The 20,311-nt window shown below is 34.8% G+C and overlaps 1 protein-coding gene across 3 annotated transcripts in view; it reads left to right on the plus strand.

The window, feature by feature from the left end:
• Nucleotides 1-20,311, plus strand: part of VPS37A (VPS37A subunit of ESCRT-I) — a 28,117-nt gene that overhangs the window by 3,941 nt on the left and 3,865 nt on the right. For all 3 annotated transcript variants that reach the window (XM_045535484.1, XM_045535481.1, XM_045535482.1), the window contains exons 2-9: nt 5,031-5,105; nt 7,128-7,242; nt 7,756-7,856; nt 14,335-14,563; nt 16,054-16,124; nt 18,600-18,727; nt 18,811-18,869; nt 18,949-19,017. In XM_045535484.1, coding sequence (XP_045391440.1) covers nt 5,031-5,105; nt 7,128-7,242; nt 7,756-7,856; nt 14,335-14,563; nt 16,054-16,124; nt 18,600-18,727; nt 18,811-18,869; nt 18,949-19,017 — 847 coding nt within the window. The remainder of the gene's footprint in view (nt 1-5,030; nt 5,106-7,127; nt 7,243-7,755; nt 7,857-14,334; nt 14,564-16,053; nt 16,125-18,599; nt 18,728-18,810; nt 18,870-18,948; nt 19,018-20,311) is intronic.

The following is a 20,311-nucleotide window of genomic DNA, read 5'->3' on the forward strand; positions in this document are numbered from 1 at the left end:
AATGTCAGGTCACTAGGTCTTTTCTGACAGTTAAAATATCTGACTTTTTTTCCATCTGCCCTACTGAGTAACCTTTCTCTACCTCCATTCTTTCACCTCCCTTCCAACTCTTTTAACTCCTTATAACTCTGAAAATTCCACTTCAGCAGAGTCTCTTTAAATCCCTTTCTCTAATGGTTGTAATCTCCTTTTTAGTTACTTTAAATTCTTACCTCCTCATCTTCCTCAAGCCTCTCCGAAAGATTAGGTGGGTTTTATGTGTATTTCCTCATCTAAGTCTCACTGGTATGTTACCAAAAGTTTGGTACTTGTCCCTGAGGACAAATCTGTGAGAATGAAGTATGAGGACAAATCGTTTGAGGAAAAGGAAAGAGACGTTTATAAATTTGCCAGCAAATGAGGAGGGCGGTGGACTAGTGTCTCAAGGACTGCGATCCTATCTTTAAGCAGAAAAACAAGGCTTTTTAAAAGGGGGGGTTTTCAGTGTTTGGGCTCAGGTCCATGTGACCAGTGAAATGGATCACGGCTTCAGGCTATTGTTGTTTAACATATAATTTGTGGTTTCAGTCAACCTTATCTTCAGTGACTATGATCTCATGACCCTTGTCTGGATAATTCTGTTGAGCCCTCTCCTGTGGTTTAAGATACTAGAAAACAAACAGCAAAGAACATTTTTCTATCCCTTTGATTACTGGCCTCAGGGAAAGAGGGTGGGGAGTTTTAAAGAGACAACTCGTAAAACATTTCCTTGCCCTTTTTCAGACCTTTACCTCTGTTACAGGTATGCAGGGCAAATGAGAAACTGTCACAGATGACCAAAAAAAGCATTCAACCAAAGCATAATACCATGTTTAAGTCTGCTATGAAAATAGAAACTATAAGTTATGTAGATGAGGCTAAAGTAATATATTCTATCTTCTGAGTAATAATTATCACAGTATTCAATTTACAACAAAAATTCCTGAGTTTATGTGCAGAAGTAGAACTAATTCTGCTGTTTCTTATACTTCCTGAAGAAGCTCACTTTATGGGACACTGTTGGTTTCCCACCCAAATCCATTTCCCCTGACTTCTTAGAAGAGCACTTTTCAAAATTTGTTTTCCCCTCTGCATGGCCACATACTTAGAGGAGGCTGGGATCTTTCAACCCCAGGAGGTGAATAATGATTGTTTACACCAGTGATGATGGTCTTACCCACACCCCACCCCTCAGGTTATTATGGAAGCAAGACTCTTGGTCAATTGGAATTAGAGGGGAAATCTGCTGGGAAGCTGCTCAGAGTGTTTTCTCAATAGTAAAAAGAGAGGTCTGGGAGGAAGAAATGTCTCTTTTATATTTTGGATATCGTTGTTACATGGGACATCTGGAAGTGCATGAATCATGAATGAAGATAAGGCTGACTGCTGAATGTGATAAATAGAAAGATGTAATGTCCATGATAATGTTTTGCTGCTAAATTAACCAACTCTGGAACCTCCCTGCCTCTGTACTATTTGTTGTTTAAGATAATAACTCTTCACTGTGAGAGCCACCTTCACCCTAGTTTTCAGTTTATTACAGTTGAAAATATTCCAAGTGATAGACTCACTAATCCCAATGTCTAAAGATTCTTCAGAAGTGAAGCTAAGTATTTCCTTGTATTGCTGCTATAATCAGAAAATAGTAAAAATTGATGGTCTAAACCATGACTATGCTAACTATACAAGTTTCTCTTCTCTCACAATATTTAAACTTAATTAGCTTCTTTATTTTATTTCCTTACCTCTAAACAACAACCTGGAGCTATGTTGTGAGTGGTAATTATTATTTTAATTAACCAATTAAGAAATTAATTTATTTGTAAATTCAAAGTTATACAAATAATAACCTTCTGCATTCATTTCACTAGTAGTCTTTTGTGATTTTTTTTTTGGAGACAGAGTCTTGCTCTGTCACCCAGGCTGGAGTGCCGTATGGTCAGCCTAGCTCACAGCAACCTCAAACTCCTGGGCTCAAACAATCCTCCTGCCACAGCCTACCAAGTAGTTGTAGTTGGGACTAGAGGGCCGTGCCACCACGCCCAGCTAATTTTTTCTTTTTCTTCTTTTTTTTAAGTAGAGGCGGGGTCTTGCTCTTGCTCAGGCTGGTCTCAAACTCTTGACCTCAAGCTATCCACCTGTCTCGGCCTCCCAGAGTCTAGGATTACAGGCATGAGCCACTGCACCCAGCCAATAGTAATCTGTTACATGATAATTCTGGTGCTATTTGGGCTTTATATTCAATAAGAATATCTAACTCATGAGTTATTATGTTTACCAGAATTGCTTTTTTCTTTTTCACTCTGGTACAAATAATAGAGTCATAATGAAAGAAGCCCTGAACTAGGAGTTGGGAAATACAGATGTGTCATTAACTGGCAGTGCAACCTTGGAAGGTCGTATAACCTTTATAGGACTTAGACCAGTGAAATGAGAGGATGGCTTTCCTCATTGCTCTGCCCAACTGTGAAAGTCTGTTGATTCCTCAGGCTTCTCAAGGTAATCACACTTGTAGAGATAGAAAGCAAAATGAACTTAGCATCATAAATGGAAGCAGAAAAATCAGTACAACTTAGGGAAATGAAAGGTTTATAATAAAACTGTCCTGGATTGTAATTCTAGCTCTAACATGTACTAGCTATATGACTTCTTGGCAGGTTACTCAACTTCTCTGATCTTCCAGTTCCCATCATAACATCAGGAATTATGATTCCTGTCATACAGGATTTTTTGATATTTAAATGATATATGTAAAATATTTAGAAGAGTATCTGGCACATAGTAGACATCTTGACAAATTACATTCCTTCTTTCCACTGCATAGAATCAGTGTACCTGAAACATTTGCCTCTTAGCCTGCATGCTTCTAGCTAGCTTATTATTTATGAATCTCTCAAAAATGTACATGTAACTCCTTTGTGTCTGGCATGACTACTTATGACTTTCCATTTAGGAAGCAAGTCCATTCCAGAGCATTAGTGTTTTCATAAATGAAATGTACCTATTTTGAAGGGTTTTAGGCATGATACAGGTAAAGAACCTAGAATATTATCTGGCATGTAGTATAAAGGTCCATTGTTATTGTATTTAATTCTTGTACATTTCTTAAAAATAAGTAGTGCCAATCTCCATAATCTTTAAAAATTGTTTTGGTGTTTTCTTTTGCTGCCAGTCCCTAAATTCCATTGTTCTTTCCGATTGCCCAAGCCTTATTAACTTTCTTGAGAGTCGGCTATTGTATTTCTCCCCTGACAGCTGCTAAGCTTAACTCCTTGCTTACACCTATAAGACTTTCTTCCCTGAATTCATGGGCTTCTTAGAAAGTGTGAATTCTATTCCCTTCTTTCTATAGATTTGACTCTCAGCTCGTAAGGACTCACACCACACAGACTTGGTAACACAACAGATTTGTAATGAGAGGATATGTGTATGTGTTTTAACCTATCTCATATTTTTTAAAAAAGGATCCATTGCCAACATTTAAAAATTGAGATTTTATATTAAAATATTGGTTTGCAATTTTTCTTTTAAAAGACTTTGTTAGTGTATAGTTTTATGTTCACGGCAAAATTAAACAAAAGGCACAAAGATTTCCCCTATACCCTGTCCCCTCCACCTTTTCTTTTAAAATGAAAAGATTTGACAACAGTTTTCACATAACAACAATTTGCTTTAAGCTAAAGAGTAGCTGACCCCTTTGCTGGGCTGCGCACTCTCCGTTTTACCAGTTTGCAGTCCACTCCCTGTTGTACTACAAGCAACTACCTTCCTTCACATGCATTACCTAGATCCTGTAGGTATTTGAGATTTAAACTTCATTGCAAAAGGAAATCACCTTAACCTGTTGCAATAAAAAATTCTACAGGAGTCTGCTATGCCTTAGCATATTGCAGCTACAGAAATCTACAAAATGCCAACATTTTGACTCTATAAATGGATTTTGAGCTCTTATAGTAAACTCTAAAATTATGTGTATGGCTCTGATTCTCAGGGTCACTCATGGTGCAAAATGGCTATAAGAAGTCTGGCTGTCAGATCCAAGTAGAAGAAAGGCAGGAATGGCAAAATGGACTATTCCATTTTTTTTTTAAGAGACAAGGTCTCACTCTGTCACCCAGGCTGGAGTGCAGTGGCACGATCATAGCTCGCTGTTAACCTCCAACTACCAGGCTCAAGTGATCCTCCCACCTCAGCCTCCCAAGTAGCTGGGATTATAGGTCCATGCCACCAGGCCTGACTAGTGTGTGTGTGTGTGTGTGTGTGTGTGTGTGGAAAGAGAGAGAGACATGTCTCACTATGTTGCCCAGGCCGGTGTCAAACTCCTGGCCTCAAGCAATCCTCCCACCTCAGCTTCCCAAAGTGCTGGGATTACAGGTGTGAGATTCCCAAAGTGCTGGGATTACAGCTGGGATTACTGGCCTCAGTTATCTATCCTTTTGTTCTCCTTAAAATGCTTTCCTAGAATTCTACCCTGCAACTTTCCTATATATTTTACTGTTTGGAACTTAAGTCTGTAGCAACAACTAGCTACAAGAAAGACTAGAACATTGCTACCCATAAGACAATCAGGTTTTTCTTACTTAGGAAGAAGGGGAATATTTGTTTTTGGAAAGTAGTCAGCAGCCTCTGTCATAAGACTATAGGAGACACCTCATCCAGAATTTTAAGTTTAACTCTTAAGACCCAGACTTCCCCAGTTGTCTATATAGATGGATAGTGGCAGAGTTATAATCAGAACCCAGATGTTTTGCCGACCTGTAGTAACCAGAGGTTTGCAATTGCTTCTACTAATGATAAATTGGATAAAGTGATAGTAAATCAATCTAGCATTAATACAAGGGTTTTTCCTCACCTCTTTACCTCAACATCCACCTCCCCCCAGATATTTCGGAATATTACTGCCTGCTGATTTGATAAGACTTTATAAAGTACTTTTTGTAGACTGTTTCACTTAACATTTGTTTTTAACAATAATGGTTTGGGATCAATTTTTTTTTAATTTTCTCTTGCAGTATAGCTGAAATACAGAAAGATGTGGAGTACAGATTGCCATTTACCATAAATAACCTGACAATTAACATGAATATGTGAGTAGAATTGTACCCTATTTTTTCATGGAATAGGACTTAAAAAAATGTTTTATTGTTTTGTTTCTTAGTTATTATTAGAAGTAAGCTGTTTAAAGTGAACTTATTTCAAGTAATTATAATTTATAAAACGGTGCACAATTTAATGAAATGAAATGTTTTGAAAGATATCACTATAATTTATATTGCTGTAAGAAAGAAACCACAAAAGAGGAAATGCAACAGGTACAATAATAATCCTTAGTACTGCAATTGTTTTTAGTGATTGGCACTAAAGTCTTAGCTGGAGGTAGGCTGAAAAATGACAATAGAAACAAAGGGATCATGTATGGAAAAACCATTAGAAATAGATTCACCTTTACATCAGAAACAAGTTATAATATTCCAGACTTCAGCAACAGATACACTACATCAACCAGTAAGTTCAAGGCTAGATTTGATCTAATTATTTTTAAGGAAAAAAAATTAAAGCTTAAAAATATAAACCTGAGTTTTTTACTTAAGTTACAAGGAAAGAAAGTTGGACAAGGTGATTGGTGAAGTACCTGTTTAGCCTTACATGCAATTATGAGTCTGCAGAGTGAAAGAATTAAGTGATTACTTCAGATTGCAATAGGTGGCTACTGCTAGAGCAAGTGTTTGGGCCAGTTAAGAAGGCACCTAACTTGAAGAAAGAACCACCTTCATGTTCACTTTCATGTTCTCATTGCTTAGCAAACTGCCTGCACACAAGAGGCCTTATTAAAGTACTAGTTGAATGAAAGCATGAATATATAATGTGCAAGCATTATACTATGTTAACTTGATACATATGAGGTTTTGAATCCTCATAGCAGCCCTGCAAATTAGAGCAAATTACAGACACGTGGTTGATAAATAATTTAGTCAGGTTACAAACCCAGATTGGTTGAGCTCCAAAGGCCATTTATTGCCTTTTTTACCAAACTAATTTAAAAATCTTCAACTTTGTAAATGAAATAGTTTTCTCTCTCATCAAATGCCCAGGTAGAGCTAGTAAGAGAGGCTAACAAGGACCCAGTTTTCTTTTCAGCAGTGCTGCCAACAAATAGTTTTCTGAGCCAACAGGGAAACAGAGAGGCAATTCTCTGGGAATATAAGTCTTCTGAGTCTTTAGAGATTTAGAAAACAGGATTCTATATCCAGTAAACTCCCATTTTTAGGACTTAACTCATTAATCTTAGTTTTCTGGTAGTTCAAAAAAGGTTAAAATTTTCATATTGAGAATTTACTGTTCTTTACTTGAAACCATGTGATTGACCCCTAAGTTGGGAGGGATCTATTAATTGGTACATTTAGAAGGGAGCAGTATAGAGCCAAGGCATGATGACAGCTACTTTTCAATCCTAGTATTTTCCATTTTGTCCACTTACTCTTTACCAATGCAATAAATAGTGAAATAATTCTTGGCAGCATTTTATTTATTTTTACTTTACTTATTTTTTTTAATCAGGCTGGACTTGAACTCCTGGGCTCAATCGATTCTCCCACCTCAGCCTCCCAAGTAGCTGGGACTACAAACACCTGCACCACTATGCCCAGCCTTGGCATTTTAAAAGTAGAAAAATCACAAGGAAATTATGTGGCCAGAACCTGTGGTCTAGTAAATAGCCAGACTGTGCTAGTATGGTTCACCTGATGCAAATGCCTGATCTAATTTTTACTTGAGATTTTGTATAACTTGGTATATTGTGTTTAAAAGCAATTAATTGGCATCATGTGAAGAATATTCTATAATTCAACATGTCCATATTCCACATTAAGGAGGTTTTACTAAGTTGAATGACTATATTGTCTTGTTAACAGTGTAACCCTTTATATATTTTCAGTCAACTCAACCACCATAATAGAGCACTTATTACCATAATAGAGCACTTATTACTAACTAATCCATATCAAAGTGGGAAAATTTAATTTGCTTTTAACTTTGTTTTAGGATTTTGATTATATAATGTACCATTTGTTATCTTTGTTTTTGTTTTTCATCTGCTCTGCCTTTACCAGACTGCTTCCTCCACAATTTCCTCAGGAAAAACCAGTGATCAGTGTTTATCCACCAATACGACATCATTTAATGGATAAACAAGGAATATATGTTACCTCTCCATTAGTAAACAATGTATGTATATGGTGTAGTTTATTTTAGAGTAATATAACAGATGTCTTACTTTTCTACTAAATATTTTAGAAATCTGAAATGCACTTGAAATTTTATGTTAGTAATTTTTAAAAAAATGTTTCTATGTTTATTTAAGACTATTAAAGTTCTTAGGATATGATATGGTGGATTAATGTGAAGGACTGTAACTTACATGTACTCTCCTATTTACCTTTGAATGCTGAAATTATTGTAAATGATGAAATATGGAAATATTTCAGCTGCATTATTGATTAAATGGACTGTTAACCTGGTTTATTAATTACCGAATATTTATGGTATTGATTCTGTAAGAAAATGCTATAAGCTAGATGTAGATTGCTATAATGTTTAGTTGACACAATATTCTTTGCTTTTCATTTAATTCTTGACCTGCAAAAGTGGGTTAAGATTTCGAATGACATTTTCCTAATGTGACTTTATAATCTTTTTCTGAAAGTGATTTTAAACATCATGTATTATGGTTATTCTTAGTTTACAATGCACTCAGATCTTGGAAAAATTGTTCAGAGTCTGTTGGATGAGTTTTGGAAGACTCCTCCAGTTTTAGCTCCTACTTCAGCAGCATTTCCATAGTAAGTATATCTATGACAAAATTTTTTCATATATTTTAATTTATTAAAGTAATCAAAATATAATTTAAAAATTCCAATGATGTTAAATGGCAGTCCTGTGATTTCCACATCCCCACCTTCACACAAATACATCCATACTTTTCAGAGGCAACTATTTTCTTCTTTTAGCTGTTTCTTCTGATATTCACCTTCATCTTTCTGAATAATGTGAACATACTGCTATCTCTTGATTCTTTCATTGTAAATATTATCTATTGACTTCCTATTATAATAGATGAGGATTTTAGCTATCTGTTACAAAACTTCCCTCCTCCTCCCAGTGAAATTATATCGTGATATTTATGTAAGTCCATATTTGGTGTTTTCATTACTTTGACTCTCTAAATATTTCCATTGCTGAGCCAACTCTGTTACCATGGTTACATTTACCTCATGGTATTAATTTTTTGCTTTTTTCTAGAATTAATAATTACCTCCATTTTCCATTGGTTTTGTTTTTTTAGGTCTTAATTTTCCACATTTTCTTAAATGTCCACAGAGCTTTTGTCAGCTCTGAAAAATATCTCTTAAACCATTTTTTCACATCATCAAACCAGTCAGGTAATCTCTAGGTTTCGTTGCTTTTGGTTTCCTTGTAGTCAGTGCTCCACTTTTTCCTTCCATTCTGAGTTACCCTCTATGACTGTTGTGCAGGTATCATGCAGGAACTTCTCTTGTTTTGTCATCCTGGATTTTCCCTTTGTATCAGATTCTTGTATCAGATTCTCCATTTCTTAGATTTTGTGTTTTTCTGTTTCTCCATGTATCTCCTGGTTTCTTGGTTTACTGTCTTCCAGTAGCTTCCTATTTAAAGGTATATTCTAGTTACTAATGATGCATAACAAATTACCCTAAAACTCGTGGTTAAAATAATGACAACATGTATTTTCTTTATGACTCTGTAGCTTGGTTAGGGACCAGTGACAATTGCTTGCTTTTGGTCCAGTCATTGCATTAGTTGGTGTGGCTTGAAGTCTGGGCATTGAAATCATCTGAAGGCTCACTTAATTCTTATGTGTGGAAGTTAACACATTGACTTCCGCACTGGAATAAAAAAAATTTTTTCTTGGGGCCACGATGTTTTATTATGAAAATATTAATAGAATAAAAACTTGTAAAACAAAATGACCTTTTCTAATTTAATGCAAAGTTTATTTTTTATTGTTTTCTGTGTTTTGTCAAGAAAAAAGTAACATAAAAACTTGAAAATTAGTAATGTAAAAAGTAACGTGAAAACTTGAAAAATAGTTCATAAGGGTAAAGTGTTTTTCTTGACAGGATTAAGTGTAATTTAAAGAAACAGAAAAGTGTAATTTCTAAAGAAATAGAACAATGATATTTATTGACTTCTATTCATTTAATCCACACTTTTAGAATTAAATTGTCAGTATTAATTATAACAATAAGAACATCAATAAGTAAGATTTTCACAAACCAATTGCAGGGTTGTGCCCAAGTTTTGCTTCATGAGGCCCCGGGCTCAAAACTAGCATGAGTCAAATACAACTCACCTGGCAGTTAATGTGTTAATGTTGGCTGAATCCTGAGACCTTAGCAGGGGGTATCAGCTGATGTATCTGTATGTGGCCTCTTCATGTGACCTCAGCTTCCTCACTGCCTGGTGGGCTGGGTCCCGAGTGCGAGCATCTCAGGAGAGAGAGCACACTGGCCAAGTGGAAGCTGTATTGCCTTTTATGATACAGCCCTGGAGATCATTGAGCATCATTTCTGTTGCATTTTGTTTGTAAAGTCAGTCAGAAAGTCCCACCCAGATTGAAAGGAGAGGGGAAATAGGCTCCATCTCTCGATGGGATGGCAAAGTTCAAGAAGAGCATGTGGGACTGGAAATCTGGCTGTGGCCATTTTGGAAAATACAATCTGTCATAGCTCTTCTGGTCACAAAAATTCACCTGTTTCCTATGTGCAAAAATGCATTCTGCCCCTCCCCCAAGAACTTCCAAAGTTCATCATGTTACAGAATCAGGCCTGATTCAGTGTTTCATCGTCTAAATCAACTTCAGGTACAGGTGAGATTTCTCATGTGTGTTCCTCAGGAATAATTCCTCTTGATCTGCATACAAGTGAATTAAAGAGACAAACAAGGTAGCTGCCCCTCGTGCTTTCATCATCAAATGGTAGAACAAACCTCAGGTAATTAGGAAGCAGCAGTGTTGGTAAACTTTCCACTGATACAGAGTTCCCCTTACCATGACCATCTACTCAGAGGCCCGTGAGGCTCCTGCTAACGGGTTCTTTGAGGCCCTTCAGTCTTTCATACTCTTGTGAGGGTACTTCCAGCCTTCCCCTCTGCTTGGGCCCAAAGCTACTCCCATGTTTTAGTTTTTTGTTTTTTTTTTTTTTGGTCATAGCAGCCTTCCAGGTACCAAAATCTGTTCTGGTTACTAAGGCTGCCTAACAAATTACCCCCAAAATTATGGCTTGAAACAATGAACATATTTATTTTGCTATTCAGGCAAAGTTCATTAGAGAGAGCTTACGTATGCTCTACTCATCATCAGTTGGCTTTACGTGGGGATGTCAGCTGAAATACCTAGACGTGGCCCCCTCTGTGTGGCTTGGGCTTCCTTACAGGACGGCGGGGTTGTAAGGGTGGACATCCTGAGAGCCAGTTGTGAGAAAGTCATTTCAGTGTTATTTTTGCTACATTCTGTTTGTTGAGGCAATTGCAGAGTCCTGACCACATTTAAGGGGAAGAAAATAGGCTTTCCTCTTCATGGGGGAGTGGCAAGGCATATGGGACCAGAAATATTGATGTGACCATTTTGGGAAAATACAATATGCCAAAGATGCTTGGAAGATAAATTTTGAGACTTTAAAAAAAAATCTATAAATGTCTTTAACATACCCTCACACTTGATAGTTGGTACAGTTAAAACTCTAGGTTGAAGTGGTCTTTCACTCAGAATTTTGAAGGTATTATTCTGTTGTTTATATGTAAGCTTCCACTGTTACCAAGATATCCAATGCCATTCTTTTTTTTTTTTTTTTTTTTGAGACAGAGTGTCGCTTTGTTGCCCTGGCTAGATTGAGTGCCATGACGTCAGCCTAGCTCACAGCAACCTCAAACTCCTGGGCTTAAGCAATCCTACTGCCTCAACCTCCCGAGTAGCTGGGACTACAGGCATGCGCCACCATGCCCGGCTAATTTTTTCTATATATATTTTAGTTGGCCAGATAATTTCTTTCTATTTTTAGTAGAGACGGGGTCTTGCTCTTGGTCAGGCTGGTCTCAAACTCCTGACCTTGAGCGATCCACCCGCCTCGGCCTCCCAGAGTGCTAGGATTACAGGCGTGAGCCACCGTGCCCAGCCTCCAATGCCATTCTTATTTCAGATCCTTTGTAACTTTTTTTAAACTTTGTTATTATGAAACTTCACGATGATGCAACTTGTTACTCTTTTTCAATATGCTGGGTATTTTATGGGCTCCTTTAATCATTCATGTCTTCATTTCTAGTAAATTAAGTTTTTGCTGTTGTAATTTCCATTTCACCTTTTTTTCTTCATTTTTTATGGAATTTTTTAAAGTTTAATATTGGCGCTCTTAAAAGTATCTGATTTTCTTATTGCCCATGTTTATATTTTTATTTCCTTTTCCCAGGATATTTTTTGGCTTTATTTCCTAGTCCTTCTACTTAATTTCCAAGAACTTTTTCTTGTTCAAAAGTCAGATGACATCTTCAACACTGTCTAGAAATCTTCCTAGCTAGCTCCTCCAGTTCAGCCCTCTCCCCCTCATCTTTCCCTTCCTGTTATCTATTTCCTGGAGTCCTATGTCTTTATTTGTAGATAAAGAATTTGGATATTCTTTATCCAAAAACTATATTTCCTACCTTCTGTAGGGATATGGTTGGATATAAACTCACCTTATGTGAAGATACAAGCCAACAAATTTACTTATTCCCATTTCAAATAAATTCTAGGATACAGTGCACATTATTAAAAATCAAATTTGATGCATTTCTTAGATTATTTTATGGGTTTTATCTGCTACTTATTTCAAAATAAAGCAGATTTGTTCAGAATTTTTAAGACTTTAAGACTATTACATAGATTCTCTCATGTTGATCATATTGTTTCTAAATAACTTGTTATATTCACATACATATTACTGATTCCTTTAGATAAAAGTAAAGTTTTAGGATAAATATGATACATCCTTTAAAATGAACAAGCTTATTAGAAAACTTTTACCTTAATTTTTTTAATGGGTCATATATTCACTTGATTCAAAATTCAACAAGTATAAAGGAGTGTAGAATGAAAAGCCACCCTGTCACTTCTTCCCTTGCAACTTAGTTTTTCTCCTCTTGGCATCCAGAGTTATTTGGGTGTGTGTATAAATAATTCCTGAGATATTCTGTGCATATACAAGAAAATATATGTATATTTTATCCCCCTCTTTTTTACACAAATGATAGCCTACTATTTCCTTGCTTTATATTTTCACTAAATGGTATGGTTTGGGAAGTTTTCCATGTTAGTACCTGAGGCACTTCCTCATTATTGTTTATGGCCACAAAGTATTCATTTTATGGATGTACTATAGTTTATTTAGCAAGACTCCTATTGATGGGTATTTTCATTGTTTCTGATCTTTCCTAAATGGCCCACCCTTCTTCATTACCCTCATTGCTACAGTAAATCTTAAAAACAGTATCTTACGCAAATGTGAGCGTATTTGTTGGTTGAATTTTAGAACTGGTATGCACATTTGTAATTTTGACAAATACTACAAATTGCCCTTCAGAGTAATGGTACCAGTTTCTACTCCTGTACACAATGCATATTTCCCCATAGTATGTAATCAAAATGGATCTTTGCCAGTTGATTGGAAGAAAATGATACATTACTATAATTTTAATTGTATTTATCTTACTAACAGTGAAATTGAACATTTTCTCCTGTGCGTTAGAGATGTTTTTTCTTCCTTCTCTGTCCCGTGTATAATATCCTAGTCTCCATTTTGCTGTTGGGTTGTTAGTCTTTTTATGAATTCTTTCTATATTAGAGAAATTATCTCTTTGTCTGTGAGAGGAGTTTCAAACGTTTTCCCCCAGATTTACCATGTAGAATTTTTTTTTAAATGTTGTGGAATTTATCATTATTTTCTCTAATAATTTCAGAATTTGGTATCACAGAAAGTCCTCTCCCATCCCAAAGTTATAATTTTCCCATGATTTCTTCTAGATTTTTTAAGATTAAAAAAAAAAACATTTAAATCCTTGATCCATTAGATTTTTACACTATCGTAAATTTGAGGATCTGGCTCAAATTTTTTTTTCCATATGTCTCAACATTATTTATTGACTGTTCTAGCTATCTTTCACTTGTTTGAGATTCTATCTTTATTATATCCTAAATCCCATATGTGTTTGGGCTTACCTATCCATTCACCAGTACTATGCTTTAAATATTTTCTAATTATTAAGGTTTTATAATTTGTTTTGCTGTAATGGCAGGGCTAATATCTCTTTACCCTCCTTCTTCAGACTTTTTTCTTCTATGTTTGCTTGTTTATTTTTCCATGTAAACTTTAGTGTCAATAGTTTACATTTCAAAGTCTGTAACAAGTGTTTTCTTCCAACAAAATTCAGGTGAATTTGTGCCATTAAATAAAATAATAGTACTGCCATAAAAATTGTTTAAGCGTTACACATTTTGGAACATATTTCAGTACAAAGTAAAACATTTTAGTAGTTAGTATCATATTTAAAATATAACCTTAAGTCAGGCTGGTCTGGAATGCCTGGCCTCATATGATCCCACCTCTGCCTTCTGAATAGCTGTTATAGCTGGCCTCTCTAAACTTAAGAGGAAAGATATTAAATGTAAAATATTTCTTATCTTGCAAAAATAAATATTAACTACATTGTTCTCTGACTAAATCCCAAGTACATAATGCTGTGCTACTCTTTCTAATACATATTCATGTTTATGTATGCATCTGTTTTTAATATTTTAATGTTTTTAGAAGCTTATCTGTATATTTAATTTTCCTTTAAAATTTTCTAGAAAAGCAGTCTTGACTTTCAGTCAGATTTTGCCAAATGTAGAGAGAGCTACTAGGCAGCCTCCACTTGGATAGATTTTCTGGATTAAATATTGTTCTGCATGCCTTCTGTGGCCATACTGATTGATACCAGGATTCAGAAATGGTCTTTCTATTCACTTCTACTCTGAGCAGTTGAATTGTATGCTTTCTAAAGCATTCATCTTCTTTTTCATAGAAATCACTATTCTCTTTTTGGGGGACTTCATATTTTATCTAATTATAATATTTTATTAAGTATAATTATATATTCATTAAAAAGTCCATCTATAATGCATGACCATTGTTATTTAGAACAATTTAGGAGTAATTTTACATATTTTATCCCTAAAACCTAATCTGATGATCATTCTCTTTTTCTCTTCAGCCTGTACAATAACCCAGGTGGGATGCCTCCTTATGCCACTTCTCAGGGTTTTCCATTTCTTCCTCCATTTCCCCCACAAGAAGCTAATAGGAATATCACTTCTTTATCTGTTGCTGACACTGTTTCTTCTTCAACAACAAGTTTTACCACAACCAAGCCAGCTGCTCCTTCATTCGGCGTCCTTTCCTGTCTGCCGTTACCTGTTCCCACAACAGATGCTTCAGCTCTGGTTGGTGTCTTCAGTTACCTATGTTTTGTACTATTGAAACATTCTTTCAATCAAAAAACATGTATTATATGCCTTATTTTGCCAGCCACTAAGTTGGGCACAAAATTTCAAAAGATTAAATCAAATTTTTCAACTCAACAAACTCAGAGAGGTAACCAACGAATAGTCAAATAATTGCAAATAAAGAACTTCTAGTGGAGTAGAAGAGACAGTCTAGAGTTTTGTTAGAGACACAGTTAAAGGAATTGTCAGTGCTCCCAGGAACCAAGGTAGAACGAGTAAGATGCCTTTACAAAAAATGTGATTTTTTTTTCACCACTTTATCCTTAGTGTCTCAAACCATGCTTGATATATACATACAGTAGGTGCTGAGTAAAAGACAGGTAAATGAATGAATGAATTTATGCTTGAAGCCAGATTTTGAAAGATGGTTATGAATTTGCTAGGATAACAAGGAGCTATATGAGGCATTCTGTAAGAGGCAGTAACATTGACAAAGGCATTGATGTATAAACCAGATGGCTTTTTTGTGAAGCTACCTTTCATGGATCCTTCTGGCTGCCACATAGGATGTAGGCAAAGGCACAAGAAGTGATCATGTAGAAGCAGGTGTCAGATTATGGTGGGTCTGTTAAAGCATGTTAAAGGCTTCAGGCATCCCACTGGTTTAAAAAATTGTCTATTTTTAAGCTGGTACTGTTGTCATGTGGGGTGTTACTAAGGGAGAGACTAATACTTTGTGCATAAAACACGTAAAAGGATTTAAAAACCTTTAATTTTAACTCTTAGTGAATATCACCCCTAGTAATACTCAAATGTTATGGAAGCTTATTATGTCCAACATTGGTAATTTCAGAGTTTGTAATCATTTAGAATATATAGAGCCAAGTGGACTTTGTTTATCCAAAACCTTTCATTTTATTGTGTTAATGAATGTTGTGAGCTACAATTAGTAGTATAAACAAAATTACAAGAGAACTTTTCAGATATCCTCAGGTATAAAAAGTCTCATATATTCGAACAGTGGATACTCTGTTCCTCATCTGCCCTATGTCTCATCTAACTTGGGTTTGTAACTATTCAGACTATTGCCAAATTATTAAGTTTTTCTATGTTTAATACCTCTCACTTGAGAAATATATATATTAATGAAAACCACAGATAATTCTCCCCACCTGTCACAAATACACTTAAGAGATTTATTTATTTTACAACCATGTACTTTTGCCCAAGAAAGAGAACTAATACAGGTACTTGCATGGCCCTCACCAAAAAGGTTTTAAAAAAATAAATTGTGTATGTACAAAGTTACACTGAAAAAAATATACTGAAGGGAGAAGGGGAGAGTAAGAACAACATGAAGTGTGAAGATGAAAATGTCGTAATGAAAGCAGTTGTGGAATATAGTACACTAAAAAGTGCTTTTATAAGTAAATGGGAACAGTCAAAAAGATGACTTACGTTTAATATCATTTAAAACTTTTCTTTAGACAAGCCAAAATGGTTTTGGTTACAAGATGCCAGATGTCCCTGATGCATTTCCAGAACTCTCAGAACTAAGGTAAAAAACTTGGAGAGTAAAGTTGGTGGTGTTTCTATTTTATTTGTAAGTACAAACCAGATCATCATTTCACATTCATGTTAAATAAAAAGATTTTTAAAATCATCACTATTCCTATACAGAATTGTGGTTGTCATAGTTGTCATAGTTGGCACACACACATGCATACACACATATATGTATACATTCACACGTATATACATAGACACATACACACATACATATGTTATACACACATTATTATTTATTGAGTTTTCCATATCCTGTTTTTGTCTGATTGCATCTTTGTGGTACCATTGAAGATGCTTCTCTGCTTCCCATATCTTATGTTGCTGATGGTTAGAACTAGAGTCTTGATTAGATTTTGGTTCAGTTCTTTTGCCAATATTTATGTCACGATTAGTGCATACTTCCTATTATATCATATAAGGCAGCAATGATGTCTGCTTGTCCTATTTTTAGTGACATTAAGAGTATATCAGGTTGAAGCACCTAAAATCATTGGCCATCGTTAATTGATTAATGGTTGCAAATGTGATTTTCTGATTTTATCATTCCTACTTCCAGAAGAAAAACTTTCCTTAATCATCTGCATATTTGGTTATACTGAAATATACTTTAAACAGGAAAGGCAAGATAAATGCTTGATTTCTTCCCTTTTATTTATCAATTTTCACAATAATGAGTTGATGCACTAATAAGCTCCGGAAGTTGTTCTGAGGGGTTAGAAGGTCAGCATGGCTTCTGTATCATTTCTGGCGAAATGAGGATGTCGTGGGCTCATCAGGAACATGTCTTCTCCCAGACCTAGAGCCAGCCGTGTCTCTGAAGGGCACTTGTATTTGTTTCAAAATAACAATACTATTTTGTTTGTTTTTTATAGTTCTTTTGTTTTTAAGATATATCACACCAGAATGTATAGCCAAATACTGATTTTTTAAGTCTCCTCAAATAATTCTTCTCTGGATGATTATATAACTTAGAAAAAACAAGTTCACTGATTTTCAAAGTAATCTATTTGCTTTGAATTTTAGAGACTGCTTTTTTCTTTTTTTATTTATTTTAAAATTATCTAATGTTTTTATAAGGCTCAGAAGTCAAAACTAAGATACATTCAGAAAGGTTTATCTTCCATCTGTATCACATTCGTCCAGTGTTCTCTTTCACCCTACAAATACCATTTTGTTTTTGGTTTAGCCTTCCATTATTTTTTTTTTATGTAAATAATTTCATGAATATATGTACACAGACATACATATACACACATATACATATCTATGTCTTTTATTGTGACAGCCATACATCTAGTAGCTAAATGGGCACGGAGGTTACAGCTGCTCATGCACAGTCTAGTAGCACAGTGGTAATTTGACACCGCACAGTAGCAGAGACTACTTACCTTGTAGAGTCTTGGGAGATTTTATTGGCTACATTTTGGCCAACATACCCTTGGAATCAGGTACTGACCTGGTCTAAAGCTGAGTAGATAGAACAATCTCCCACAGAAGTTTTTCACAAGCCAAAATGTTACAGTAGTAACTACTCTGGCCTTTTTACAATTCTGTTTGCCTCCTGTCATCACATACAATAAAAGGAGTAGGAAGAGCATCTTCTAATGCTTACTCCTTTGAATTTACTGTATTACCAATGTGTTTAACTTTATGCTTGGAAGAAATAAATAGCTTAAATATTACACATCAGTAAGGCTGGTTCCTATCAGGGACGTTCAAGAAATAAGTGATGTTCTAAAGCAATTAAATTAAACAGTTAAGAACAAGAAAAAAATATTTAGCAATATTAATGCTCTCCTCAGCTGAATTTAGGAGAGCCCTACTTTCATGCATTTTTCTTTACCCAAGTTAAGTAGACTTTATTGTTAATTTCAGGTCACTGTATAAGTGCAAATACTTCCCACAGTTGTAATTTTAACACGTTGACTGCCATGAGGGTTGTATTTAACTTACTCTAGTTTTGACCCTGGGGCCACGTGAAGCATATATAAAATCTTACTTGTTTATGTTCTTATTATTACAATTAAGATTGACAGTTTAATTCTAAAAAGGTGGATTAAATGAATAGAAGTCAATAAATCTCGTTTCTCTATTTATGTTTACCTTTAAATTACACTTGAAGTTTTTATTCTGTTTTCGTGATAAAACACTGTGGCCTCAAGGAAAAGTTTCTGTTTTTTTTTTTTGTGTGTGTGGCAGTCAATGTGTTAAAGAAAGTTAGGTATAGCGATATATCCATTAGACCAGGATTCACTTCTACAGATTCTGTCAAGAACATATTACAGATTACTTTATGTTCCATTGTGGTTGATGTTTTATATGCTTTTAAGGTTACAGTTGGCCTTCTTATGTGTATAGAACTCTATCGACTGAATAAAACTAAAAATTGGAATATTTATCATCATGGAGAAAAACCTGATGACTGACATTCATTAACAGCGTACTTTTTCTTCTGTGTTTCTAGTGTGTCACAACTCACAGATATGAATGAACAAGAGGAGATATTACTAGAACAGTTTCTAACTTTGCCTCAACTCAAAAAAATTATTACTGACAAGGATGACTTAGTAAAAAGTATTGAGGAACTAGCAAGTATGTCTTCTCTTACTTCAATTCAAATTTCCTGAGAAAAATGTGATCTTTACCTAGAAATAAACCAGGGATTTATCTTACAGGGAAAAATCTCCTTCTGGAGCCCAGTTTGGAAGCCAAAAGGCAAACTGTTTTAGATAAGGTGAGTTAGTGAAATCATTTTGAAGAAATTTATATAATTTAAAGATAGAATAAATTGACATTTTAATTTTCTCCTTTAGTATGAATTACTTACACAAATGAAGTCTGCTTTTGAAAAGAAGATGCAGAGGCAGCATGAACTTAGTGAGGTGAGATTGTTTAGTTCTTTTCCTTTCCCTTAAAAACTTTTAATCTTAATGTGTGTGAGTTACTTTCATTATTATCAAGTGTCTGACATTCTAAGGCATGATACCTCTAAATGTAGATGAGTGGCTCTCAGGATGCGTTATAAATCATTTGCTTTCATGTAAGAGCACATCTGGTTCTAAAACAGAGAAATATGAAAAGCCACCAGAAAAAACTTTCCCAGGTAAATTGTGAAACCACTATAACCCCTGTAATAAACCCTAACAACAAAAAATTTTAATTCTTGACTTACTTTTAAGCTTAGGTACAAATAGAAAGTTAGCAAATTAAAAAGTATAATACGTGAAAAGTATAAAGTATAGTTTACTACAAATAATAGGTTTTATGCTAGAAATCAAGTTATATGACAATCAAAAGTATGTTATAAAATTCAACTTAGATTTCTGAAAAAATGAATCTTTAAAAATAAAAAGGGAATGGAGGACATATCTTTATATCTCATACCCATAACCATCATCATAGCTAATAGTATTCTATTTCTTTTGAAATCAGGAGTTTTGTAAGGTAAAGCCAATATAATAAAACATGAAAGAGGAAGAAATAAAAAGAGCTCACATTGCATAATTAGTGTGTGTCTTACACTGCCCAAAGCTATTTACATATGCACGTTGCCCCATTATTACACCAAATCCTACGGGGTAGGTATTATGACTTTTTTTTTCTTTCTTTCTTTTTTTATTTTTTAACATTTTATAGATGAGGAAACTGAAGCACAGGAAGATTAAATAACTTCCTTGAGATCATATAAATGGAAAGTATTCAAGTTAGAAGTCAAATTTAAGCAGTCTTCCTTCACAGAAAATCTGGGAGAATCAACTGAAATACTCTTAGATACACATTAGAGCTTAGTAGATGTTGAAGAAGCTTTTCACAGTAGTCAACATCAGGAAATATTAGTCTTCCACCTTTGTTTTTTTTCAAGATTATTTTGGCTATGTGGGAATCTCTTGAGAGAATGAATTTTAGGATTTTTTTTCTATTTTTACAAAAAATGCCATTGGAATTTTGATAGGGATTGCATTGAATCTGTAAATTGCTTTGGTTAATATTGTCATCTTAATGATACTAACTCTTCCTACCCACGAACATATGATGTCTTTCCACTTATTTATGTCTTTAATTTCTTTCAGCGCTGTTTTGTAGCTTTCAGTGTACAAGTCTTTCACCTCTTTGGTTAAATTTAATTCCATCACTTTTGCCATATTCTGTTCATTAGAAGTGAGTCATTGTAGGTCC

Source organism: Lemur catta, chromosome 22 (genome assembly GCF_020740605.2).
Source record: "Lemur catta isolate mLemCat1 chromosome 22, mLemCat1.pri, whole genome shotgun sequence".
Lineage (NCBI taxonomy): Eukaryota > Metazoa > Chordata > Mammalia > Primates > Lemuridae > Lemur > Lemur catta.